The 27,065-nt window shown below is 39.0% G+C and overlaps 2 protein-coding genes across 6 annotated transcripts in view; one reads left to right on the top strand and one right to left on the bottom strand.

Annotated features, from left to right (window-relative positions):
- Window positions 1–16,486, top strand: part of GREB1L (GREB1 like retinoic acid receptor coactivator) — a 165,362-nt gene extending 148,876 nt beyond the window's left edge. Inside the window, exons 29-33 of the mRNA XM_043979628.1 lie at window positions 1,602–1,832; window positions 2,918–3,059; window positions 7,130–7,330; window positions 9,055–9,193; window positions 13,268–16,486. Of these exons, the coding sequence (XP_043835563.1) occupies window positions 1,602–1,832; window positions 2,918–3,059; window positions 7,130–7,330; window positions 9,055–9,193; window positions 13,268–13,431 (877 nt within the window). The 3' untranslated portion in view covers window positions 13,432–16,486. The remainder of the gene's footprint in view (window positions 1–1,601; window positions 1,833–2,917; window positions 3,060–7,129; window positions 7,331–9,054; window positions 9,194–13,267) is intronic.
- A 2,347-nt stretch (window positions 16,487–18,833) lies between these two features.
- ESCO1 (establishment of sister chromatid cohesion N-acetyltransferase 1) overlaps window positions 18,834–27,065 on the bottom strand; it is a 55,809-nt gene continuing 47,577 nt past the window's right edge. For 4 of the 5 annotated variants that reach the window (XM_043978310.1, XM_043978307.1, XM_043978309.1 and 1 more), the window contains 3 exons: window positions 24,954–25,097; window positions 22,672–22,859; window positions 18,834–20,073 (listed from right to left, as the gene is read on the bottom strand). In XM_043978310.1, coding sequence (XP_043834245.1) covers window positions 19,926–20,073; window positions 22,672–22,859; window positions 24,954–25,097 — 480 coding nt within the window. In that variant the 3' untranslated portion in view covers window positions 18,834–19,925. Of the gene's footprint in view, window positions 20,074–22,671; window positions 22,860–24,953; window positions 25,098–27,065 lie in introns of those variants that run through there. The other variant, XR_006354174.1, reaches the window with a different exon arrangement.

The raw sequence follows: 27,065 nt of genomic DNA on the forward strand, positions 1-27,065 counted from the left end.
TCGATGAACTTGGTAGTTTTTTTTTTCATATTTTAACAATTGTATTTTAATAAAATCGGTTTCCTTTGTAATCCCATATATCTTATTTCATGCATTTAAAAACATTATTCTGAGAAGGGCTCCATCCATAGGTTTCACTGGCCTGTCAAAGCAGGGGGCCATGACAGAAAAAAGGTTAAGAATCCCTGCTGTATGTCGTCCAACCCCTCTACTTTACAGATGAGGAGACTGTGAGACCCAAGGTGTTTTCCCGTTGCCTTGCTCCTCTGAACAGATAAACTTCTCAAGTTGTCATCTCCCGCAAGATCTTAAATTATGATGTTGGGGGAAGGGGTGAATATTGTCAGTGCCTCTTGCCATCCTGCTACAGGCTGTCCCTGGGTGTTCTTTGCTTCCTCTTAGCCTTCCCTGCCTCTTCCTTCCTTCCAGCAGGTTCATTCAGTACAAATCAAACCAGACCTGGTACAGTCTCTGTAAAAAATGATTATATCAGTCAGCCAATAAGAATTTATTAAATACCTACTAAACTCCTTGTGGGGAGGAGCTGTCTTTTGCTTAGCACAATGCCTGGTATATAGCAGGTACTTAATAAATGTTTATTGATTATTGATCAATTGATTACTATCATGCCACATAGGAGGCACTTAATAAACGTTTCTTGATTTATTGGGTGATTGATGATTACCATGTGCCAGGCACTGTAGTAAGGCTGGGAGAGACAAAGAAGTGAAATAGTCTCTACTGTCAAGAACCTTACATTCTGACAAGGATGAGTGGGGTGGCGAATATATACATATATGTGTGTATGTACATACACATACATATTGTGTCCAACCTATGGTAGAGCATGGGTCTGAGCAGCCACAATCAGACACATTGTACCTTGACTTCAGCTTCTAGAACAAAGGACACCAATCAACCAACCAGCACATAGACAGACAGACAGACAGGTGGATATAGAAAGAGTGCCGGTGATGGGCCTGTGATTTCATTGGTAAAGAGTGAGGGAGCTCTCTCTTCTGGATTTGCCCCTCCTCTGCAACTTAGAATCTAACAGAGTTACTCAGCACACTTGTTAGTAGGGTAAAGGTTCCATGGCCATTATCGGTCAGAGGCAACACTTGAACCCAGCTCCCCCTAATTTAGAGGCTGACTCTTTCTCCTTAGCATAAATGTGTACAGCATATTTCGTTCCAAGAATACATTTAGAAAATATATGTATCTGCAGACTATATACAAAGTAAACATGAGTTTGGGGAGGAAGGCCCCTAGGAACTGGAGGGGTCAGAGATGACTATACACATATAGAAGGTTGTACATGAGCTGAGTTTTGAGGGCAACCAGGGATTTCAAAAGAGGCCGATTAGGAAGGAAAGCATCCTAGTTTGAATTTTGACTCTACTTCCTTTTATATTTTTTCTGTATAAAATAACAGTTCCCTGGAATGTTCTTTTTACCTCAAATTGTGTTCTGAGGAGGGGGGAAACCAGTTTGCAATGTTGGGGCAACATCTGCCTGTACCACTTTTGGAAACACTAGGCTTACTTGTTCTTGGATGACCTCCTGGGCTGCTTCTGACACTTGCCTCATTTTAAATCTAGTAGCCAGTCCATGGATCTAGGGATTACCAGTAAGAATGTGTCCTTAAAGACTGTCCTGCAGCATATTGAAGCCACCCCGAAGATCGTGCATTATGCCATCCTGGGGATACAAAAGTGGAACAGCAAGCTGAATTCTAAAAGCCTCAAGTCTCCCTTCTCTCGGTGCCACGTGCATGACTTCATACTACTCAATATAGACTTGACGCAGAACGTGCAATATGATCTCAACAGGTAAGGAGCACCCAGCAGATTCACTGCCTCACCTGGATCTGTGATGCTGTATGTTGACTCATTAGCCTGTAAGTATGTCTTTGTGCATCACAGATAAAAGGCAGGATTTAAACTTGTCTACACCAATGAATGAATGACACCTCTCTAAACAAGGTTGTTTTGTAGCAGTGATACCCAAAGAAGTGTTTACTTTTACTTCATGTAAGCCTTGTCTCACTCCAGTGCACTTGCACTCTCCCTCTCCTTCTCCCTTTCCCTCTCCCCCTCCTTGTTCCCTCCCTCCTCCCCCTCTCTCTTCCCTGACTACCTCTTCTCTCTTTCTCATCCTCTTCTCCCTCTCTCCCTCTACGGGGAATTAGAATAGCCTATACAAAGATAAGCTCCAACTGGATATGTGGCCTAGACATAAAAGGTCTTACCATAAAATGAGTTGGGGGGAAGGGGTTGCCAGGTGGTGGGAATCCTTTATAAACCAGTTATGTTATCAGTTACACGAGAGAGAAATCAAGAGCTGCCTGATTAGTTTCTATTAGCATGCCAGATGAGGCATCTGGGTGACATAGTGGACAGAGTGCCAGGCCTGGAGTCAGGAAAACTCATTTTCCTGAGTTCAAATCTGGCCTTAGACATTTACTAGCTGTGTGATGCTGGGCAAGTCACTTCACCCCCAAATGGGGTCATGAAGAGTGAGCCATGATTGAAAAACGATTGAACAGGGGGCAGTTCTGGCCTCAGACACTTGATACTTACTAGTTGTATGACCCTGGGCAAGTCACTTAACCCTCATTGCCCTGCAAAAAAACCAAAAACCAAAACAAAACCAAAAAACAATTGAACAACAGCATGCCAGATAGTAGATCTCTCCACTCCACTGACTGCAGAAATTTCCTAGTGCAGTTAACAATCCATAAACACCATTACAGGTCATGTTTGGATTTATCCAGGTCATAGGGATGTCATTCTTATTCTAGGCTGTCCTCTAATACTTTTTGTCCCTTTTTCTTTTTGTAATAATCTTGAATGAGGTTATAGAGGCAGAATAAGTTACTGAAGCCCAGATCTGTATTGCTATAATTAACTTTTAGGTACTTCTGTGAAGATGTTGACTTTAACTTGAGAACCAACAGCAGTGGCCTGCTTATTTGCCGATTTAACAACTTCAGTCTCATGAAAAAACATATCCAGGTTGGAGGACAAAAGGACTTTAACGTCAAACCCAAAATCAGTGTAAGTTTGGAAGAAAGAATTCTTTTCTTGGGAGTAAAGACAACAATGTCCCTTTAATATCTTTTATATTATATGGTTGTGTTTTCTAACAAATGAAACAAGAGGGAAAAAATTTCATTACTATTATGAAGGAGACATTGAGAGGTATTTCCAATTTCCAGTGCAGACTAATATCAGTCTGTGGCAAATTTTTACTGGGATACAAAATATTTGCTGCCAAAAGATCCTTCTTTCTTCTGAGTTCCTAGTCCAGACCCCTTGAGCTTCAGAAAACTGACATGATGAGGCTTGACTGACTTTGATAGAAGATTTAAATGTGGCATTCTATTCCTGCCCTTCCTGGATAGGAATATGATAAAATATGAAGGAAAAAGAAAGTAGAGATAGCCAACTACCATTTTATTTCTGTATTTTTTACTGAAAAGGAAAATAGTCTTCGGACAGAGGAAGATGTAGAACAAAAATGGTTTAACAAGTAATTGAAGGGGCAGCTAGGTGGTGCAGTGGATAGAGCACCGGCCCTGGAGTCAGGAGGACCTGAGTTCAAATGCAGCCTCAGACAATGAACACTTACTAGCTGTGTGACCTTGGGCAAGTCACTTAACCCCAATTGCCTCACTACATAAATAAATAAACAAACAAACAAATAAATAAAAACAAATGATTGAAAGCCAAAGTAAATGAGAAGATGCCCAGGGTGCAATTCTCTACCTTCAATAATCTTAAATCACTGACTCTGTGCTCTACATCCTTGGGTATAGAAGGAACATGGGGATGTGACTGAGGCACCATTATTGATGATCTTTGAAAAATCATGGAGAATGGAAGACAGAGGTACCACAAAACTTGGGATCATCAAATGTTCCAATTTTGGAAAAGGCCCCCAAAAAGTGAATTGCCTGATTTGTGGCAAAATTCTAGAATTAATTATTAAAGGGATGATTGTGAATGCTTAAAATGGAAAATGATGACCACTGTGAAGCAGAATGTGTTCAACAGAAACGTGCCAGGCTGATCTCATTCACATCCTTCTGACAAATAGATGACCCTGGTAAATTAAAGGAATTTGATAGAAATGGCTATCTGAATTTCAGCAAGGCCTTTATCCTGATGGACAAGATGGAGGGATGCAGGCTAGAAGATCATAGTATTGTTAGGTGGATTCAGAACTGGTTTGAGGAGCAGTGTGGTAATTAATCAATCAGTGAAAAATGTCTATGGAGTGAGAACCTAGGGCCCTCTGTCCTTGGCCTTCCTCCTTCTGTCCAACATTTTATCAGCTATGTAGATAAAGTGTTCATCAGTTAATCAGTAAACATTTATTAAGCACCTACTATGTGCCAAGCACTGTGCTAAGCACTAGGGATACAAAAAGAGCACCCCCCCCCAAAAAAAAGGCCATCCCTTCCCTCAAGGAGTGTACAATCTTCAGATGACAGACCACTGGCTAATACAACGAAAAACAGAATTGTACTTCCAAAAAAAAAATCTTAATAAGCTAAAAACAATAGATTTAATCTAAAAGGATGAAGTTTACTTGAGTGAAATATATAGTATATTCTTGAATTTTTTAAAAAAAACAACTTCACTAGGATCAGATGAAGAAAACATGATGATATCAATGCATGTGGAGAAAAAGCCCCAGAGCTTTTAATAAGTGACAAGCTCAGGGGCAGCTAGGTGGCACACTGGATAGAGCACCGGCCCTGGAGTCAGGAGTACCTGAGTTCAAATCCGGCCTCAGACACTTAACACTTACTAGCTGTGTGACCCTGGGCAAGTCACTTAACCTCAATTGCCTCATTTTAAAAAAATAAATAAATAAAAATAAGTGACAAGCTCAGTAATTTAACAGTATGACATAATGGTAAAGAAAAAAATGTGCTCTTGGGCTGTGTTAATTAAGCAGAGTGTCCAGAATGAGAGGAATCATAGTCTTACCGACCTCTACCCTGGTCAGTCCACAGCTAGATTATTGTGTACAGGTTTGGGTGCCATATGTGAATAAAACACTGGAAAGTTGGAAGGTGTCCAAGTTAGGGACGACAAATCAAAAAGCATTTATTCAGCAATTTAATTATTTAAGAATTTTAATAAAGAATTAATTAAGATTAATTAATTAAGAAATTTAATAAATTTCCATCTGGCACTGGAAATACAACTACAAGCTAAAGATACCAGCCCTGGAGGAGCCTGACATTCCAAAGGAAAATGAAAAGGGTAGAGGGGAATTTCCTCACCCTGCCTCTGCAGGGGGAAAAGTGGAGAAAGAAGTCCAGGGAGTGGAATGTCAGGAATGGAGCCCAGAGAAAAATGGAGTTTAAATGTGGCTGGCGGGGGCAACTAGGTGGCGCAGTGGATAAAGCACTGGCCCTGGATTCAGGAGGACCTGAATTCAAATCTGGCCTCAGACACTTGACACTTACTAGCTGTGTGACCCTGGGCACGTCACGTCACTTAACCCTTATTGCCCCCGCCCCCAAATGTGGCTGGCCTGGGCACTTTCTTTAAAATGGAGAGTCTAAAAGGAATTGACCAATCAGAGGAAGGGACCACAGAAGAAGAAGGGGCTTCCAGGGTGAAAATACTTCTGAAGAAGAGTGATCTTTGAGTTTAAGAAGACTTAAGACGGGGCAGCTAGATGGCGCAGTGGATAGAGCACCGGCCCTGGATTCAGGAGTACCTGAGTTCAAATTCAGCCTCAGACACTTAATAGCTAGCTGTGTGACCCCGGGCAAGTCACTTAACCCCAATCGCCTCACTAAAAAAAAAAAGAAGAAGACTTAAGACCCAGAAAAGGTCTCAGTGGAGAAAGAAGTCCAGAGAGTCAGGAGAGGACAGAGAGGAATGAAGGAATGAATTTTTAAAAACAACAAAAAACTAATTTCTTTGGACAGAACTCTAGGTCATGATAGACTTGAATAAGTAGTAGGAACTAGAAGTATTCAGCAGGGAGAAGATTTACTTAGGAGAAATGATAGTTATCTTCAAAATGGGATTAGATTTGTTTTAAGTGATCCCAGAAGCAAGAACTAGAAACAGTGGGTGGAAGTTGTAGAGTCAGATTTAATATAAGGAAAAACTTCTGAATAATTAGAGCTGCTCATGAGTCAGAAGGTGGTGAATAGCCCACCTTTGGAGGTTTCCAGGGTGAGTCTGGCCGGCCATTTGTTGGCGATGTCACACAAAGAATTTCTGTTCAAACACAGGTGAGACTAGATGAGCTCTGAGACTCTTGGGATTCTGTTGTGCTGAAGCTTGGTTGTGTCAGTCGTCTCACAGTTTGAAAATGTGGGCCATTGGCCACAATTGAGGGACGAGGCAGTTTGGGTTATGAAGAGATCACTGCTCTTCAGATCACAAGATCTGGAAACAAGTCTTTGCTATTGCACATGTGACATGATGGAAAAGTCACCTCTGTGAGTCTTATTTGTCTCTCCTATAAAATGGGGGCACTAATATTTGCACTCCCATCTTATGGTGCTGTCATAAAGTAGATAGTTTGTAAAAATTACAGTACTCTATCACTATGAGTTATTACTGTGAGCATTGCTGTGGTGGGATCAGACACGGACAGACAGACATGACTTGGTCTCGGGGCAGCTAGGTGGCACAGTGGATAATGCACCAGCCCTGGATTCAGGAGGACCTGAGTTCAAATGCAGCCTCAGACACTTAATACTTACTAGCTGTGTGACCCTTGGGCAAGTCACTTAACCCCAATTGCCTCACCAAAAAACCAAAAACAAAACCAAAAAGACTTGGTCTCTACTTAATAGAATCGGTTGGACATTCTTACTTCATGTATTTCATGGAGATTACAGCCAAATGCAGTATTTTTTGAAAGAACTGCATTTTCTTCATCTTTTTCCCCTCACTACTCAGCCCACACTAAGTCCCATTCCTCCCTAAACCCAAGAGCACAGAATTGCCCTGGACGATAAGACTATGCTACAGTTTATATTGGGGCAGGTGGTCATAAGAGAAGTGGTTTTTCACCTATTAAACCCATTGCATTGAAGGGACATCCCCCAGTGTATTTGAAATATTCCTGTTGTATCTGATTACAGCTTTCTGAAAGCATAGCACCCATCCTGCCTCTTCAATATGTCTGCGCTCCAGACAGTGAGCACACTCTACTAGCAGCTCCAGCCCAGTTTCTCCTCGAAAAGTTCCTTCAGCATGCCACATACAAACTCTTCCCAAAAGCCATCCATAATTTCAGGAGCCCCATCTTGGCCATCGATTGCTACCTGAACGTTGGACCAGAGGTAAAAGCACTCCCTCTTTTCCTTCCTTCCTTCCTTCCTTCTTCCCTTCCTTCCTTCCTTCCTTGCTCCCATCCTTCCTCATGGCTGTAAGGTAGTCTTCCCCAAAGTTCATATTATCTGGAATGGGGGCAGCTAGGTGGCACAGTGAATAGAGCACTGGCCCTGGATTCAGGAGGACCTGAGTTCAAATCCGGCCTCAGACACTTGGCACTTACTAGCTGTGTGACCCTGGGCAAGTCACTTAACCCTCATTGCCCTGCAAAAATAAAAATATTATCTGGAATGAAGTGGACATGAAGATCACTGGAATCTTAAAATCTAGGATGCCTACTCCTGTGCCAAGGATTCTGGGAGGCTAACAAGATGAGACTGCTGTTGTAACACTAACTCACCTCCTACACTACTTCCTTTTTTTTTCTGCTTTTCTCCCTTTTTAGTTTTTGTCCCGCCTTCTTTCTTCCTGCATCCCACTCTCCTGCTTCTCTCAGGCCTTCGGAGTGGGGGGGACCTTCAGGTTTTGCTCAGTCTTAGCAGCATCCTTTAGGTATTAAAGAAGTGACTGAACCCTGTGTGGATACTCTCCTATACCTTTCTCATCGGGCTTTGATGCATTTGTTAGTTTTAAGGTTTGGGAAACAATCTACAATGGTAGACGGAGGCTTAGCGAGCATCTGTCTAATCCAAACTTTTCGTCTTACAGGTATTGTTAAAAAGGTAAAACCAGAGAGGTTAGAGAACTTGACCAAACTTATACTTAAAGCTAATTGGTGCCAGGGCCAGGGCCAGAACCCAGGGTTCTGGGTCTCAGTTCATTAAGTGTTTAATTCATAGCTGCTAGAGAGAGGCATGACTGTCTACAAGCTGAGTTCATCAACATTCCAGTAACTCTTGTTTGGGTTTTTTGTTTGTTTTTTTTTGGGGGGGGGGAGGACAATGAGGGTTAAGTGACTTGCCCAGGGTCACACTGCTAATTAAATGTCAAGTGTCTGAGGCTGGATTTGAACTCAGGTCCTCCTGAATCCAAGGCCAGTGCTTTATCCACTGCGCCACCTAGCTGCCCCCTCCAGTAAGTAACTCTTACAAATTTCTTTGCAATCCCTTTTCTAGAGTTTCTAAGAATTTGATATTCCATTCCTCATGGGAGCCAAGCAGTCATAATATTTTAGTTCACATTTCTTTCTATCTATATGAAGCATCCTTACTTTAATCAAAGCAATGTTTAAATTTGATTTGATAGCTTTCAGATTATAATGAGGCATTTCATTTTTAAATTTCTTGGAAATTGTCCTTTTTATGGAGAGAGGGAGAAGCAAGTTACAGAGGAGAATGATGTTTTTAACCCTCTGCTTACAGTGATTTAGGTTTTTTTTCCTCCTAAGTCCTTTATCTCCCTCACACTGGTTATACAGGGTGTCCCAAAAGTCTTAGTGTGGTTTTAATCTATGTTAGCTTTAATAGCTTAAAACCATCCTAGGAATTTGGGTCACGTTGTATTACATGAAGCTGAAAATGTCTTGTGTCCCTGTGGATTCTTCCATTTGAGTCTTCTTGGAAGAACCACCCTGATCTTCCCTACCCTAGAAAGTTAATGCAGACAGTACTGCTCTGCTTCATCTGAGCCCAAAAGTGGCATGCATGTGCATACATACATACATATACATATACACATGTATCTTAGCTATTTTTGTAAAGTAACATACTTCTCTTTCTATTCAATGTCTCAGGTGGCCGTATGCTATGTTAGCTCCAGACCACACTCCATCAATGTCAACTGTGAAGGGGTATTTTTCAGCGGACTCCTTTTGTACCTCTGCGACTCTTTTGTGGGTGCTGACCTTCTCAAGAAATTTAAGTTCCTCAAAGGTAGGTTTGCTTTAGTATGTAGTAAGTTATCGCCTCCTCTGTCTTCTTCCTCTCTCCCCACAAAGAACAGATTGAGAGACTTATTTCTTCTTTATAGTTTCCAAAGTGTTTTATATACTTTATCTCATCTGAGCCTCACATCAGCTCTGGAAATTACCAGCTACAAGTGTCAGTACTCCCATTTTACAGATGAGAAAACTAAGGCTCAGAGATGGTAAGCAACTTGTCCATAGCCACACAACCAAGATATGGCAGGGGCAGGATTCAAATCCAAGTTTGTTCGGATTTGAAGTTCAGCATTCCTTCCATTACATTGTATTTTCTCTTATGAGGATTCCTTATGAGAAATATTGGTCTTGGTCAGTAATACTTTGTCCACATGCAGAATGTAAATTGTTGTTCAGTCATTTTTTCAGTTGTGTTGGAGTCTCCGAGACTCCATTTGGGGTTTTCTTTGTAAAGATAATGGAGTGGTTTTGCCATTTCCTTCTGTAGCTCATTTTACAGATGAGGAAACTGAGGCAAATCAGGTTAAGCGACTCGCCCAGGGTCACACAGCTAGAAAGTGTCTGAGGCTACATTTTAACTCGGGTCTTCCTGACTCCAGGCCCTGAGTTTTATCTACTGTTTTCAGTCTAGCTGCACCAGGATATAAATAATGATGTTTTATTATTGAATTAGGATTATGATAAAATATAAAGTAACTTACTTTTCATTCTATGGCCCCTACCTTAGTTTTGGTGCTGAAATAATCTAACTAATCTGACATCCTAGCCACCATTCTCAGATTGATCTTTCTAAAACCTAGCCACGATCATTACTCTCCATTTAAAATCCTTCAGTGATAGGGCAGCTAGGTGATGTAGTGGATAAAGCAACAGCCCTGGATTCAGGAGGACCTGAGTTCAAATTCGGCCTCAGTCACTTGACACTTACTAGCTGTGTGGCTCTGGGCAAGTCACTTAACCCTCATTGCCTCGCAAAATAAAACAAGACAAACAAACAAAAAAACCTTCAGTGAGTTCTGTTTTAAGTAAAGCCAAGTGCTGGGAGATGACTACCAAGAATTGCATGACCCTTTAAGAGTGGTGCTGGGGATAAGAAGTACCAGAATGAGTTTAAACTGATGAGGTGAGGTTTAGTGGGGAAGAGAGGAAAATCAAAGAAGAGGAAGACCACTTAAGTTAGATAGAATTATAATGGTGGTGACAGAAAAAAGGCTCCAATCTTTTTGTAGGCTTTTTTCCCTCTGCCAAGAAAAAAACATCTTTGGAATTGAAAAGATGTAATAAAAATGAGTAATGAGATGATCCCCAAAATAACAAGAAGATAAGTAAGAGAGCATCTCGTAGCCCTTAATGAGTTCTAGTGACTTGGCCCAGATAAACCACAACCTAGGGCACTAAAAGAACTGGGAGGTATGAATGAGGAACCACTATCACTGACCCTTGGAAGATCATGGAGAATTAGAGAGGTAATACAAATTTGAATTGCAAATGTCCTGATTTTCCAAAAGAGGGAAGGGAATGGAGTCTGCAAACAGTAAGTCAGTGAGCTTGACTATGGTTTCTAGAAAAGTTCTAGAGTTATTATTAGAGGGATGGTTAGTGAACATTTAGACAAGGAAAGAATAATCGCAAAGAAACAACACAGCTTTGTCAATAATAGGTTGTACCAGACAAACTTTTGATGAAATTATTTAGAATAACAGATAAAGGCAATAGTGTAGATGTTTACCTAGTAAAGCACTTGATAAAGTTACTTATAGTTCTTTTGGAAAATATGCAAAAAAAGAGAGCAAGACAAGTACACTTTTTTAAAAAAATTTTATTTTATTTTATTATTTTTTTTTATAGGGCAATGGGGTTAAGTGACTTGCCCAGGGTCACACAGCTAGTAAGTGTTAAGTGTCTGAGGCTGGATTTGAACTCACGAACTCCTGAATCCAGGGCTGGTGCTTTATCCACTGCGCCTAGCCGCCCCAACAAGTACACTTAAGCAAATTTGTGACTATTTCAAAGCTGGATCTAAAGAAGTCATTAACAGATAAAGAGTAACCAGCACAGGGCCAAATACAGATTCTTGGGACAGTCTTCCAAGTTGACATTTATCAGTGACTTGGGTAGAAACGCAGATGTCGTGGTTACCAAATTCATAGGTGACACAAAGCTAAAAGGGATAGCAACACCTGGGATATCAGAGGATTCCAAAAATATTTTGACAAGCTTGAATGACTAATAAGATTAAATTTAGTAGAAATAGTCTTATACTTAGGTTAAAAAAATCATCTTTGCAACTAGAAGATGGGGGAGGTACATCTACACAAGAGTTTATCTGAAAAAGGTCTGATGGTTTTTGTGGATTACAAATTCCATGAGTCATCAGATGATAGAGCAGTGATAATTAGTGTCATCTTAGAAACATAAAGGGATGCTCTCCAGGAGCATGTCTAAGGAGATGATGGTCCTGCTATACCCTGCCCATGTGAATATTGTATTCTGTTCTGGGCATCACATTTGAGGAAGGCAGGGATAAGCTAGAAATTGGCCAGAGGTGGGCAACCAGGTTCACCTAAAGTTCATGCCATGGGCAAATCAGTTGAAAGAACCATGGGGATGTTTAGCTGGGAGAAACATGGGGCATATCATATTTTCCATCTTCAGAAAACTTTGGTGACTTAGCAGGCTTGTCATGGGGCACAGGAAGTAAGCAGAGAACAAAACAAGGAGCAATAGGTAGGATTTGCTCTTTTCTTTTTTTGCATCCTCCTTGGACTCTGTATACCCACCTCATATGGCACAGAGCATATTTTATATTACATCATAGTGATTTGTGTACTTGTCATATCCCCCCCTGCTGTATTATAAGCTTATTTCTCAGTACCTAGCACAGTGCCTTACATAGAGTGTGAGTGCAATAGATTAACTGAAGTTGCCAATTATGACCATCAATTAGATGAATGCTACTGATTTAAAAAATAAATGACCTAAAAAAAGTCATATTGACTCCCTAAGGTTCTTAAATCTGCTAAGTCAATTTAAGAGAATTGAGACTGGCACATTGTCATACAGAAAGCCAACTATAAGCCTTTTTTAAAAATACTATTATTGTAATATAGTGAAGCATCTCAGTGCCAAGTGTTCAATGCATATAATAAGTGTTCAGTAAATGTTTTGTTGCTCACCAGGCAAAGCACAGTGCTGGGCCTAGAGACAGAAACACCTGAGCTCACATCTGGCCTCAGACATTTATTGGTTGTGTGACCCTGGGCAAGTCACTTCACCCTGTTTGCCTCAGTTTCTTCCTCTGTAAAATGAGCTGGAGAATGGCGAACCACTTAAATATCTTTGCCAAGAAAAACCCAAATGAGGGCATGAAGAATCAGACACAACTGAAACAACTAAACAACAACAAAACATTTGTTGCATGCTACAGTTTATTACCTTTACAATACTGTTCGGTCATGCTTTTGCTTCAGTATGATAAATGACCCCAAAATAGGTTCAAGGAAGCAGGAAACAAAAATGTAAATATGCAAAGTATGATCATGTCAAATATTACTGAATTTCCTTAAGGATACATGATGGTTAGCAGCCTAAATAATTTTGGCAGTGGGGGCAGCTAGGTGGTGCAGTGGATAAAGCACCGGCCCTGGAGTCAGGAGGACCTGAGTTCAAATTCAGCCTCAGCCACTTAACACTTACTAGCTGTGTGACCTTGGGCAAGTCACTTAACCCCAATTGCCTCACTAAAAATAATAATAATAATTTTGGCAGTGGAGAGAAATATTTAAAGCCACAAGCATGTAGTTCTGAAGTTCAGGGGAGGAAATGTGGTGAGATGCTTTAAGAGAGGCTTGTTTGGGGCAGCTAGATGGCGCAGTGGATAGAGCACCGGCCCTGGAGTCAGGAGTACCTGAGTTCAAATCCGGCCTCAGACACTTAACATTAGCTGTGTGACCCTGGGCAAGTCACTTAACCCCAATTGTCTCACTAAAAAAAAAAAAAAGAGAGAGAGAGGCTTGTTAATTTAAATACCTACTATCTAACATCAAGATTCTGCCTTTCCTTGAAGGTGCTACCTTGTGTGTCATCTGCCAAGACAGAAGTTCTTTACGACAAACAATTGTCCGCTTAGAACTAGAAGATGAATGGCAGTTCCGACTTAGGGACGAATTTCAAACAGCCAATAGCAGCGAGGACAAGCCTCTCTACTTTCTCACTGGACGCCATGTCTGAGAAGAGACCAGAATTAAGGTGGGGGAGGGAGAGGGAGTGAGATACCAAGTGGGAATTTTTTTTCTTCTTTTATGTACAATCACTGTGGAGCAAAGTGCAACTGTTGTGACTCTACGATGCCCTCCAAAGATCTCCCACCACCCGAGCTGGATACCCCATGGGCATCAATGCCACTTCAGCTCCAACACCAGGACCTGGAACTTAAGGGTGACTCAACCCTAGGCGGTTATGCAAACTACTTAAAAAATGGCCTGCCGACTGTGACTGAAGCAACACACTTTGGAGAAGGAAGAGCTTGTGGCTCTCAACATCGTATTGTTTTTGTTTTTGTTTTTTTGGGGGGGTGGGTGTTTTGACTTATCTGTGCTAGGAGAAAAAAAAACTGCTTTTCAGCATCAGCTAGCCTGAATGTGTTACATGAGATTCACACCAGGGGTGTGACACAGTGAAGATTAACGTCCGAGGCCTGAATCCTCAGTTTCTCTTCAAAACTGTACTTTGGTACAGTATTACTCAGGGGTTTGAAATGACAGAATGTAGAAGATACTTGTATTTAAAAAAAAAAAGTAGCGTTTGTTCTTTCTCTGTGCAGTGTTAGTTTAAGATTTGTAATTTTATATGTATTGAAACTTTTGGCAAAATTTCCACAGGAGTTAAAAGTTTACTACTTAAACCTGAACAAACAAGGCAGTAAATGCAGAGCAGGCATTCTGTGCACGCACATTTGTGCAGCTTCTATCTTGTTCCTTTGCTCGTCCCGTTAACTTTACATTTTCAGAATCCTTTGCACGTTACATCGACACAAATCTCTAACAAGCTGTTTAGTTTGACAGTGATACTACTTCCTGTGCAAAGAGTAACCTGAGAATCATTTGGGTCATGTAGAGACTTCGGCTCTCCCATCCATCCTCTTCTTCCCCTCCCCACATCCACCCCAAACTGTTGTCCCATATGGTTTGAGTTTCTGTATAGTTGGGCACCAGCAAAACCAATTTTACTTGACTTTGATTTCTTATGAAATGTCATGTTTTAGTTTTGTACATAGCGGAGCCAGTGCAATTTTGTTTCTTCTCACATCCTCATACATAGCAAGACTTTAAGACAGGTTTGATTGAATGTAAAAATCAACTTTATGCTAAATGGAAACTACTCCCTCACTCGCACCTCCACCCCAACTACAAATACCAAGGTTGAATGGCAGCAGGGGAGCCAGGTTTCGGACAGGAGGAGAGGGCAACAGGATGGTCAAGTCTGCTGCCCCCTTTCTCCAGTTCTTGGAAAACCCCACTTCCATGGAAGCAGTAACCCCAAATAGCTTTGTTCTTGATGTAGAAATGAAAGCTTTATTTTTTAAAAATTCATTTTGCTCAGTTAGTGGTGAGGTATGTCTGTGTCTACGTAAAGATTTCCAAAGTTCTTCAAATTCCTGACAGTCATCCAGTTATCCATTTCTGTCTTCTAGAATGAACAAAGGCTTGGGGGTTAGTTGGTAAACAGGTCTTAAGCCAAAGTGCTGTGGAAAATAAAGAGTTCTCATTTTACAGAATCACTTTGGATTTAACCTCTCAGAAAACCCAGTTGCTACTTTGTCCCGCACATGTTTCTATGCCGTTTGTAAAGCGATAAGAGTTAAAGTGGCAATCTTCCCTTGAACATACCATTTATAATAAGATAAAAGTGAAAAATGGCTATCTCCCCTTGAACAAACCCTTGATCCCTGACCTGAAACTACTGAGAAGGGCCTGCTCCAACTGCATTTACTTAGAACAAATAGTGTTAATCAAGCAGCTTTATTATCTTGTGAGAAAGAGATGTTTACAGCTAATCACAAAACGTATCTGATTGAAGCTTGAGGAAAAATGGTTTGCAGATCTTTGGGTTTTAATAGAGCTAACTACAATGCTGCAAATGTAGCACATTTCAAATGAACAATTCTTTTTAAACATTTGTTTTTAATTGTCCTTCAAAGAGGACCTGCCTTATATATGCTTTAAAGATAAACCTTAATTTGTGCATGGCAGAATTTCGGATATAAAGGTACGTTCTGAAGAGTTTTCAGTTTAGATATGAATGTATTTCAAAAGTTCCAGTTTGGCTGGCAGGGCTTGATGCTGACCAAATCAAGTTAAGCTGTTGTTGTGCAATACTGCATTTCGAATATTACCTTCTTTTTACTTTAGGGTAAAGTAAGAAACCATTAGAAATAGTCTTACCTGGGGAAGAACCTCTTCTGGTTTCTTCGGGCTCCATGATCTTAGGACATTTTCCAGAGTTATTATTGTACATGCAGGACTTCTTAATGTTTCTGATACGGGCTGAATCTCAGCACTGTAGCAGTGCCAGAATAAAACCAAGAATCAAACTGTCCCCAGAGGAGAAGGCCGTTAGAAGTCCAACTTGGCCTGCCTTCCCTTTCCAAAAATTCTGTTAAAGCTTTTAAGTCTTAAAAATAAAATTAAAAATGTCCCATTGTCATTAGAATTGTTTAGCGTTAGATTCTAATACATTAAGGAGAAAATTGCACAAGCACAGGACACCACGATCTTACTAGCTATGCTTTGGGTTGCTTGGTGTGTTTAGCTGTAAGCCTTGCCATCACTGAGAACATTGATGTGGTATGAATGTATTAAATAGGCCAGCAAATAATACTTTACCTGTAGACATGTTAAATCTTGGCATGTTTGACAGTTCACAGGTTAATACTGAATGTAAACTAAAAAAAATCAGAATGAGAATCATTGTATTCAATTTTTTTCTGTAATTTATGTAATTGCTTTCTGATTTTTTTTTTTTTTTTGGAAAGGGGGGCACCTGTGTTACTTTATTACTGTAAAATTTTCTTAACCAAAACTTGGTGAATTTCACTAGTCAGTCTACCTCACATTTTACTGTTTATGATTTTAAATTGTCTTAAGTTGTGCCTACAGTATGTTTATGATGTACTTTCATTTAATTTGGTGAATGTATTAAATTTCCCTTTAATGATATGTTGCATTTTCTTTAAATTATAAGGCCCCCCCCAGAATGTTAATCAAAAAGAAAATCTGTTTTTTACTTTTACCCTAAAGACTGAAAACATTGTATAAAGAGAAAAGAACCATTCTTTATGTACTACTACTTTTGGGGGGGGGGGCAATGGGGGTTAAGTGACTTGCCCAGGGTCACACAGCTAGTAAGTGTCAAGTGTCTGAGACTGGATTTGAACTCAAGTCCTCCTGAATCCAGGGCTGATGCTTTATCCACTGCCCCCCCCACCCCCCCTGCTTTATGTACTTCTGCTAAATTTTTAGAACAAAAGGGTTATGTAGCATTGGTTAAGTCTTTAATTCTGGCTCAGCATAATGAAGAATTTAAATACTGTCAGCCCTGAGAAGTGTTGATTCTAATTTAATAGCTCAATAGGTCTCTGCTAAGACTTATTATTTACATATTTGAATAATTCCATATAGATGTGTAGATGGCAAATCCAAAAGTTATTAAATAGATTAGGGAAATTCCAAGTCTGCCTTTTGAGGCCCCTGCCATAAGGAAAAATTAGTGTCTTTTATGCTCCTGTTGAGGCTGAATTCTGGACTAAATCAAACATGGGTAGATTGATAGATGGATTTCTGTACCTTTCAAATATGAAGGCACACATTCTCAACTCCAGCATAAACCCCCCCAAACTTTCAAGGTGAGTGCAAAAACAGCAAAGGGACAATTCAGGCGCAAGAGAAATGGCCACAATATTCTAATTTCTTGGCCTAAGAAATGCCTAGCTTCCCTGGCCCTCCTTCCCAACCCAGAGTCACCGGAAAAGGCCTAGGGTGCTAGTAGGGAGGCAAGTCAGAGACAGCAAAGCATTTCTTCCAAATTGGCCTGTGATTCTCCACTTTGAAGTAGCTGAAGTTCAGAAGTGAAGTGTTTTATCCACAGTAACCTAATGAGGTAAGTGCACAGCTGCAACACATACTCTGGTCTTCTGAATCCAATTTTCTTTCTGCCCAACAGTGTTCAGTGAATAAGCTTGTAACACTGGCTGTATGTTCTCATTTGCATCAAGATGATACCATGAGTCATTTTCACAGTAGTGAAAACCACGGAAACTTACTCCCCTCAGGGATCCTTGAGGGTGATGGTTGATTCAACTAATTAACTGCCTAGTCTTCTGGCCCACGTGGGATTGGAGCTTATATGACTTTGGCTTAGCACAATGTTCTAAGCACAAATACATATTTTATATAAAATCAATTTCAGCCTGTACTGAAATGGACATGCCTCCCAGTCAGAGAGGCCACTAGGACAAAAGAGGAATTTTTTCCCTAAAACTCACTGACATAAACAAAATCTTCAAGGAGCAACTTGAAAGGGCCTTGTCTCCTAATAAAACATCTTATGAAAACACCCTTTATATCATCCCTACAGCCTAAGACCCTTAGAAGATGAATATGTTTCATCATTCTGTTAAGCACATGCATTTTAGAGGCAGCTATGTGGCATAGTGGATAGTGTTGGGCTTGGATTTAGGAAGTCCTGAGTTCAAATCCAGCCTAGGACACTGAGCAGCTGTATAACTGGACAACTCTACATCAAGAACCTCTCCATGCCCGAATTTCCTCCTCTGTAAAATGAAGAGCACCCAGTTATCTTCCCAGGGTTGTTGTGAGGATAAGATTGGGCAATATTTGCGAAACCCTTTGCAGACCTTAAAGTGTTATATAAATGCTAGCTATTATTACTATTTCTGGCCTCTCTTCTCATTCACTGAACAAATATTTGATTCAAAGAGCTAAGAAGAGTGCCTACTCTCTTAATTTACAGCACAATGGTTACAACACAATAGGTGGGATTTATATGCACTTTAAGGTTTAGAAAGTTTTTCATTTACATTATCTCATAAAACTCAACCACCTTGTGCACAAGCATCATCCCAATTTTACAGAAGAGGAAAGGGTAGTTTAGAAAGGTAAGGTATTAGAGCCACAGAGACAATTTTTAAAAGCAGGAGTGAATAAGAGACACAGACAGCACAGGGAGTTCAGAAGAGGCAGAGATCCCATCCAGTTAAATGAGATCAGGAAGTTTCACTAGCAAACAAGTATTTGAGCCATGTCTTAAAGGGTGATTAGGATATATTTTAGGTATAGGGACAGTGAGCAAAGAAAAGGTGTCAGGAAAGCAAATGGAGCATGGTGGGAGATGGGCACGGATGGGTTCCAGTTTGGTCCAATGTTTGAAAGGCAGAGAAAGCTGACAACACTGAGTAAATTAAAGATGTGAGCTATGAATTACTTCATGCTACAGCACCTGCACTTGAGTTACATGGTGGCAAAGACTTCTGAATCATTGAATTTCAAGGAGTTGAACTCAATCACTCAATTCAAAACAAAGATAACGTATGTTTCACATCATGCCAACACTGGTATCGTTTAGAAAAGTCTATCAAGTTATTTATTCTCTTATTCTACATTATATACAGATCAAGAAAGGCCACAGCAGTTTTTCAACATATAAACCCTTTAAAAGTGGAGGGCATTATACAGACAAGTATAAAAGTGAAGTCCAGTAATAAAGGCATATATCCAGTGCAGTATTTCTGAGGGAAAAAAAATAAAGCAGATACCAGAGCCGTCCTTATTTAGCTCCAATCTTATCAATACATTACAACAATCTTTTTTCAAGAATTTGGTAAACTTGACATAATTGGGTTATCATCTTCTTGTAGGATATATAGAAAAGCATTTTGTAACAAGTGGGAGCAAGATGTACAACAGTCCGCTCCTACAATTGTGTTTTTTCCCCATTAAATTCTAGCCACAGGAAACTCTCCAGAGGAAAAGGCCCAACCCTCTTTTGACTAACTCCTACTTCACTTTTCTTGCCTATCAAGGGAAAAAAAAAACAAAACCCTAGCATCTCACGTACTTCCTATTTCCTTGGCGCATGTGCAAATGAGGGAAACTACATACAAACATCCTGGAGCTTTTAACTTAGCCACTGCTTACTGAAAAACATAGTGTTGTCCCACCTTTAATAATATCCCAGAAGCATTTAAATTCCTTTAAAATACAATCTTTAAACTCTTATTCTCAAAAAGCAAAACTAGGATCAGCAGTTCAGTATAAAAAAAGATACAGTACCAAGCAGCACTGATATATTACCATACTAGGAACTTCAATATATATACTCATCACTGAGACCGTAGTCCTTGCATTAGTTTACAGTCCACTATGAACAATTAATTATCTGCTGCATGTAAACATGACTAAATAACTATAGATAAAATACAATCATAAACTTCTGTAAAAGATAACAAAATATCTTCTTTTTTAAAAAAAACAAAAAAATTAAGCTATTACTGCATTGTTTCCAATTTTATTAAAATGGAACAACCTTTTTGGTTGTTACCAGTCCTGAGTTCATTATAATAAAAATGGCCCTAGTTCCTGGTTAAAGTCAGCAACCAATCCACAATATCCAGCAGATGTAGTCAGATCAACATAGACAAGATTCTATTAAGAGTTCTTTTGTCCATTAATAAAATTATATACCAGAAACTGGCCAGTGCCACAGTACTGTGTTGCAAAGAGTTTCCCATCAGGTGTAGGATCTGAAAAAGCAATTTCTTCTTTGCTCAAATATGAGCCATATATAAAGTTGCTCCTAATTTTAAAAGAAAGAAAGAAAAAAAGGGGTGAGGAAACAAGAAACAGCATAAAAAGTACTTATGTTATAAAATCATCATAAAAACTTTGTTAAAATCACATGAGACAACTGGACTGGGAGACTCCTTGGTCATTTTAGTTAACAATTTCGTTTTCTTATTCCACTAAAGCTGCTAAGAAAGCAAAACTCCCTAGGAGTTTTCTCTCCTCTATCACTGCCACCCTCAGAAAGAGATTTTAATGCATAAAGTTATACAAGGTAGGCGCAGCTAGATGGCGCAGTGGATAGAGCACCGGCCTTGGAGTCAGGAGTACCTGAGTTCAAATTCGGCCTCAGACACTTAACACTTACTGGCTGTGTGACCCTGGGCAAGTCACTTAACCCCAACTGCCTCACTTAAAAAAAAAAAAAGTTATACAAGCTAAGTAAGGAGAGCAAAGAGAAACAACAAGCATGCAGCCAAGATAAATCACAAAGAGCTTTGATCTGCACAACCTAAGACCAAGTCTGCATTCATTTCTACCAAGCAGATTCATTCCCAAAAGGCAAAAGTACAAGTGACACTTTTTCTGTGACTATCACCACTCTTGTATTATCTACACATTTAGAGGTCTACTATGATCAAGGAGGCAGTCATTCTGTGCAGATAACTAACTGCCAGTCTCTTCTTCCTCATACTCTTCCTTCTACATCTCAAGCCAACATAACCTATGTTGCTCTCTAACCCATTTCCTGAGCCACCTGAATGAGCTGCATCTACTAGTCAGTGTGGGACAGAACAATTCTTTGGTCACTATTCTTGACCAAATCCATTCAATTCCACCCTTTAAATTTACTGACATCTGGGACCAGGCCATAGGCTGATTTCTCATATTTGAAGTTTTTTGAGAAGTATGGGAAGGATTTCACTGGAGTAAATGATGTTAAACTTCAGTGATTAAACCAGTTAGACCTTCCAAGTATACAACCAAAAAGATAAGAGCATCTAAAACCACTTAGTTCAAACTAAAATTTCACTAAATATGATGTAAAAAATATGGACAATTAGAAGTCTACCTTGGGAATGAAAGGGTAGAATTCAGTCAGTAAAAGGGAAAAGGGTGTGGAATGGTCATTTTTCATTTTGGTCTACTAAATCCCCATTGGACGCTAAAAAGAGCAGCATTGAGCTTTTTTCTCCTGATATATTTCAGAAATACTAACTTAATGTCTATATAATCTAGATAAAAGTCTTAAAACATTAAGGTGTTACTGTTCTCACAAGAGCTCACTTACTTTGGAACTTAAATAATTGGGTTGTAAATGTCATGTGCCACAGTAATGATGGATTGGAACCTTCCCAGGATAATAATAAAAGCTAGTGTTTACATAGTGCTTTAAGGCTTGCAAAAGCACTTTACATATATTATTGGTAGGTATTATTATGATTACTCCTATGCAGAGTGCTATGATTATCCTCACTTTACAGATGAAAGTGAAGTGATCTGTCCAAGGTTCCACAACTAGGAAGTATCTAAGGACAAATTTGAACTCAGGTCTTACTGACTCCAAGTCCAGCACCCTCTATCCACTATGCCAAAGCACAAACCTGGGCTTACATAACTTTAATTGAAATCTAAATGTTCCCATTACTTCCCAAGCCAACAAAATTTTAGATTAGCTGGCTTGCTTTCCTTAATTCCAAAGACTTTTTTTTTTTGTGAGGCAATTGGGGTTGAGTGACTTGCCCAGGGTCACACAGCTAGTAAGTGTTAAGTGTTTGAGGCTAGATTCTAACTCAGATACTCCTGAATCCAGGGCCGGTGCTCTATCCACTGCACCATCTCGCTGCCCAATTCCAAAGACTTTTAAAGTATGACCTCTTAACTTCCAAATGTTGTTTTATTTTTGTACATAATCAAATATCTTACATTCTAAAGATGATCTACTGTGAAGGTTTATTATTTCAAAATATTAAAGTTAAGAGGCAAACATATAAAATAAGCCAAGCAAGGTACAGTATTTGGAATCAAAGAACTGCGTTTATAATTGAACCATGTTAACTTCACAAGACATTTTATAGTATGTCAGTAAATACTTTAAAAAAAAAAAACTTTGTAAAACAGAATAGCTTCTGAGACTATTATATCATTCAATATTTTTAATAGGGCCTGGTATGAAGCCTAAAGCTGGTTTCATTCAGGAGAGCCAATATGTTACAACTGCCTCAGTGCTGAAACCTTTTAAAGAAATACTCAACTTTTTTTAGTTCAGACAGAGAATCACTTAGCTTTGCAGGACTACCTGAGATATGACCCTAGTATCCTAACTTTATAACAAAGCAAAGAAAGTCTCCTGGCCTTAGAAGACAATTCAGAAATTTCCTTATAGAAAAAAAGTCTAGAGTTCCTGCACATATGTGAATGGACACTCCCTTGCTCTATTCTGAATGATGTATGTTGTTTGGGATTCTTCTTCATTGTGTTTGTGTCCTGAATGATTTGATTCACAGTAGCTACTTTCATGTTATGAAATTGATTTGCACTGAAAACAAACTATAAATAAGAAATAAACAAGAAAAAACACCTTTAAGATTCACATTTCTAAATTATTTACCTTAGACATTCAATCATTCGAGAAGCTATTTTTCTTCGACGCATCATGCTGAATACCCAAATGCGACTAATCCCACAAACAGCAGGTTCAGGAGAGGTTGAGCAACACCAGGCTTTTTGCCGTTCAAATATCACTTTCTCTTTTTCTGAATTGACATCTGGGACTTTATCTTCTATAACTCTATAACCCTATAATTAAATTTAAAACTCATTATGACAAAATATTTTAGTCAGAACACATGTCTCATTTTGACCTAGCTAGGCTTACAAAGCACTATATATCTGGTATCTTGCCAAATACCACTAAATTTTAAAATATATTTTCACCTCTGCAATCTCCAGTTTTCTAGCATATCTGGGCCATTGGTTATAACCACTATGTAAATAATTATCTCTTCTATTCCAGAGTTCAGTGGAACATTCCCCAACCCCATCCCCCAAACCATCTGATAATTTAGAACAATGGATATAAAGTTCTTAAGAATCTAGAAATTGTTCCTTTTTTTAAAAAAAATCTTCCTCCCCAATCTTGTGAGGTCATTACTAGCCCTGTTCAGGATGTGACAACTATAATGATGGGATGAGTCAGAGTACATAAAAGAGTAATTTAAGTCATACAGCAAAGAAAAAAATTGTTTTTCTTGTTAAACTTTTTTCAAAGTACCATATAAGCAAATACACACACATACATAATGTTGAAAGAAGAAAAAGTAAAGACTGGTCAATGAAATGACATCATCATAGCTTTTCAAAAAGAAGTGATCCTCAGAATATTTATACATCGGGGCAGCTAGGTGGCTCAATGGATAAAGCACCGGCCCTTGGAGTCAGGAGTACCTGAGTTCAAATTCGGCCTCAGACACTTAACATTTACTAGCGGTGTGACCCTGGGCAAGTCACTTAACCCCAATTGCCTCACTTAAAAAAAAAAAAGAATATTTATACATAATCTATGATGTTACAACTCTTTTTGTGCTAAGACTATTACTAAGTTAACAGGGCCTAAGAGCCTCAACAAAAAGAGAAATGAGTTCCCTTTACAAAGAATCCTCATGGTGTGTGAGGGGAAAAAATTAAATATGGAGTCAGACCTGCACTGTAGTCCTGGTTTTGCCATTTGACAGCTGGGCCACTTGGATTTTTAAATCATTCAACCTGAGTCTCACCTACAAATTCCGTACATATCTTATACATCCCTAGTTATTTCACATGTCTCTCCCACCAGAATTTAAGCCCCTTAAAGAATAGGAGCTGTTTTCACAGTGCTTAGGAGTGACTGCAACAGAGTAAGAGATTAGTTAATACTTGTTGATTGATTACAACTTGAATTATTAATCTTACAGTATTATTGTGAGGAATGAGATAATTTAAGCACAAAGCACTATAGATAAATGTGAGTTACTTATTTTAGGTCAGCAAGTTGATAACTAGAGCAATATGTTTAATTGGTTCAAACATCCAAAAAGCATTAAACAACTTTATCTGTTCAAGGCAGAGTAGACAGAAAAGGAGCCTGGAAACCAGGAAGACCTGTGTTCAAGTCCTGCCTCTGTCCCATAATGGCTGTGACTCCTCAGTGCTTTAGGCAACTCTTTAAGGCTTTAAGATGCAGAGAAGGTGTGTATACCTGAAGGGTCCCAAGACCAATGGAACACGGGGCTACTGCCTTTTCCTACTCCTATCCTTATCTTTACGTTCAAGACATAAACTGTATTCTAGGTTTGTAAAAAAAACACACACTGCCCCTGGAGCTTATATTCTACAGGGAACACATTCATAGATGACTCTACACAAGGTGATATGAGCCGTGCAAGTGCTACACCAACTCCTGGGGAAGCCCAGGTAATGCTTCACAGATGAGGCAGCACCTGAAGTGACAATGCAATAGTGCTTAATAAATGCTTTTTCATTTAATATATTTGATGCAATAGTTAATAAAGCTAATAGTTTAAACTTATTTTATTATTTAAATAATATCTAGAAAATCTTGGAATTTTAAATTAAAGTACAAAATATTCTAACATCTATCATAATCAAACCAAAATGGGATTCTCTTTTCTCATGCTGTAATTTTACCAAATAAGTGTTTTTACCAAATTGATGTGATGCACTGAGTATTAAAATAGCAATGACATGCTGTATGGGATATAACTATTAAACTAAAATGTCTTAACAGACATTTTCTTGAAATATAGGTTCATCTAAACTATGCTGTTTAAAATAATCTGTAAATTAGTTCATTACACTATAAATTAAATGATCAATTTTTAGCAAATTACTCACCCACTGGATATGTTCTGCAATTAAGCAGCCGACAACTTTTTTGTCATTAGAAATAAAGAGAAGAGTCTTAATTCGAGAAGAGCACATGAGTGGAGCTTGTTGGAATCCCAAGTCGTTGTCTACCATCTCTCTAATTTCTTCAACCTGCCAAATAGAGAGAAAAAATTTTAAAATAGAGAATGGTATACTGAAGAATGCCCGGTTTGGAGTCAGATGATCTGGGTTCAAATCTTGGCTCTACCTCTTACTACTCATGTGACCTTCATAAATCTCTTAAAGAAGCAGAATTAACATTTGCTATAATGCTGCATCTTAAGGACCACAGAACTTTTCCATCTTACTTCTAGCTAAAACGTTCCATATGTATTGGTCTCCCATTAGAATTTGAGTTCCTTGTGAACTGGGCTTATCTTACTTTTTCTATTTGTATCCACAGTGCTCAGCACAGTTCTTTGCACAATAATTAAGTGCTTGATAAGTGCTTTACTCATTCAGTCAGTCAAACCACTTAATTTTTCTGAATGTAAGTTTTCTAATCTATAAAAAGAAAGAATTAGACTAGATCAGAGGTGTGAAACTCAGGGTCTCTCCAGTGGAGCCATAACCAGATTAAAATGTAATCGGGAAAAGTTTAACAAAATAAATAAAAATAAATACAACATAGTTAATTTGTGATTTCTAAGTCAACATGCACATGCAGGGACTAATTTCTATTTGAGTTTGATACCAATAGACTAGATGATCTTTAAGTTTCTTTCCAACTCTGTATCAATGAACTTATGGAACTATGTAAAGATAACACATGTACAAAGGAATGCTATATTGAATTCAGTAAGTCATGTATAACTGTGATAACTGTGATTCTGTTGGTATTGGGAAGTCTCTCTACTGATATATACCAGAATGTTGGACCTGGAGTTAGCAGGTCCTGAGTTCAAATCCAGCTCAAACACTTACTAGTTGTATGATCTTGGGCAGTCTTGAAAAGCACATTGACAGGTAGGCTGTGAAATAGTCTAACCATTCTGGAAGGTATTTGGAATTATGATGAAAAAGTGACTAAAATATCCACACCTTTAATATGGAGATCTCACTTCTAGCCATTTACTCCAAGGGGGTCAAAAAGATAAAGAAAGATCTCATATGAACAAAAATATCCAAAGAAGCCCTTTTAAGTAGCACAGAACAGAAACAATATAGGTGTCCATCAAGTAGAGAGATGCTGAACAAATGGGGGAAAATGAATGTAAAAGAATATTAATACACAGAAATAATTAATATTAATTCACAGAAGCACAGGAAGACATATGAACTGGTTAAGAGCAAAACAAGCAGAAATACCCAGGAAAACAATGTGGATAAGGACTATAACAATGTAAAAAGAAAGAAAAAAAGGCAACTGAATGCTACGTACTTATAATGACCAAGCTTAGCCCAGGAAAAAAAGTTGAGAAAATGCATTTCCCTCCTTACGGTGCAGAGGTATGTGGAATAAAGAATATACTTTCAGATGAAAACATCTGACCATCTGATCAAATATGTATATACAAAATTGCAATGTGTTGATTGGCTTTAATGAACTTCCTTTTTTCTTTTTAAATTTCTGTTACAAAAGGTAGTCTACTGGTTAGGGGCAAGGTGGGAGCATTATATTTAGAAAGAAAGGTGATGGGGGCAGCTAGGTGGCATAGTGGATAGAACACTGGCCCTGGATTCAGGAGCACCTGAGTTCAAATCCGGCCTCAGACACTTGACACTTACTAGCTGTGTGACCCTGGGCAAGTCACTTAACCCCAATTGCCTCACCAAAAAAAAAAAAAAAAAAGAGGTGATCCAAGAACAAAAAGCATCAATAAAAATAAAAAATAAGGAGGTTACACTATATAATTTCCAAAGGTCCCTATAGCCTTTTAACTGGTCTCCCTGCCAGAAATCCATCTTCTACTTTGCTCCCAAAGTGATTTTCCTAAGGTAGAGGTCTAAACACGTCACATCCCACTTCCATGAACTCCAATGGCTCCCTATTATCACTATGATCAAAGATCAAATCTTTTGTTTGGCATACAAAGCCAAAGGTTCCATTTACTTGGACCCTTTACTTCCCAATTTTCT

The sequence above is a fragment of the Dromiciops gliroides genome, chromosome 1 (genome assembly GCF_019393635.1).
Source record: "Dromiciops gliroides isolate mDroGli1 chromosome 1, mDroGli1.pri, whole genome shotgun sequence".
Classification (NCBI taxonomy): Eukaryota; Metazoa; Chordata; class Mammalia; order Microbiotheria; family Microbiotheriidae; genus Dromiciops; species Dromiciops gliroides.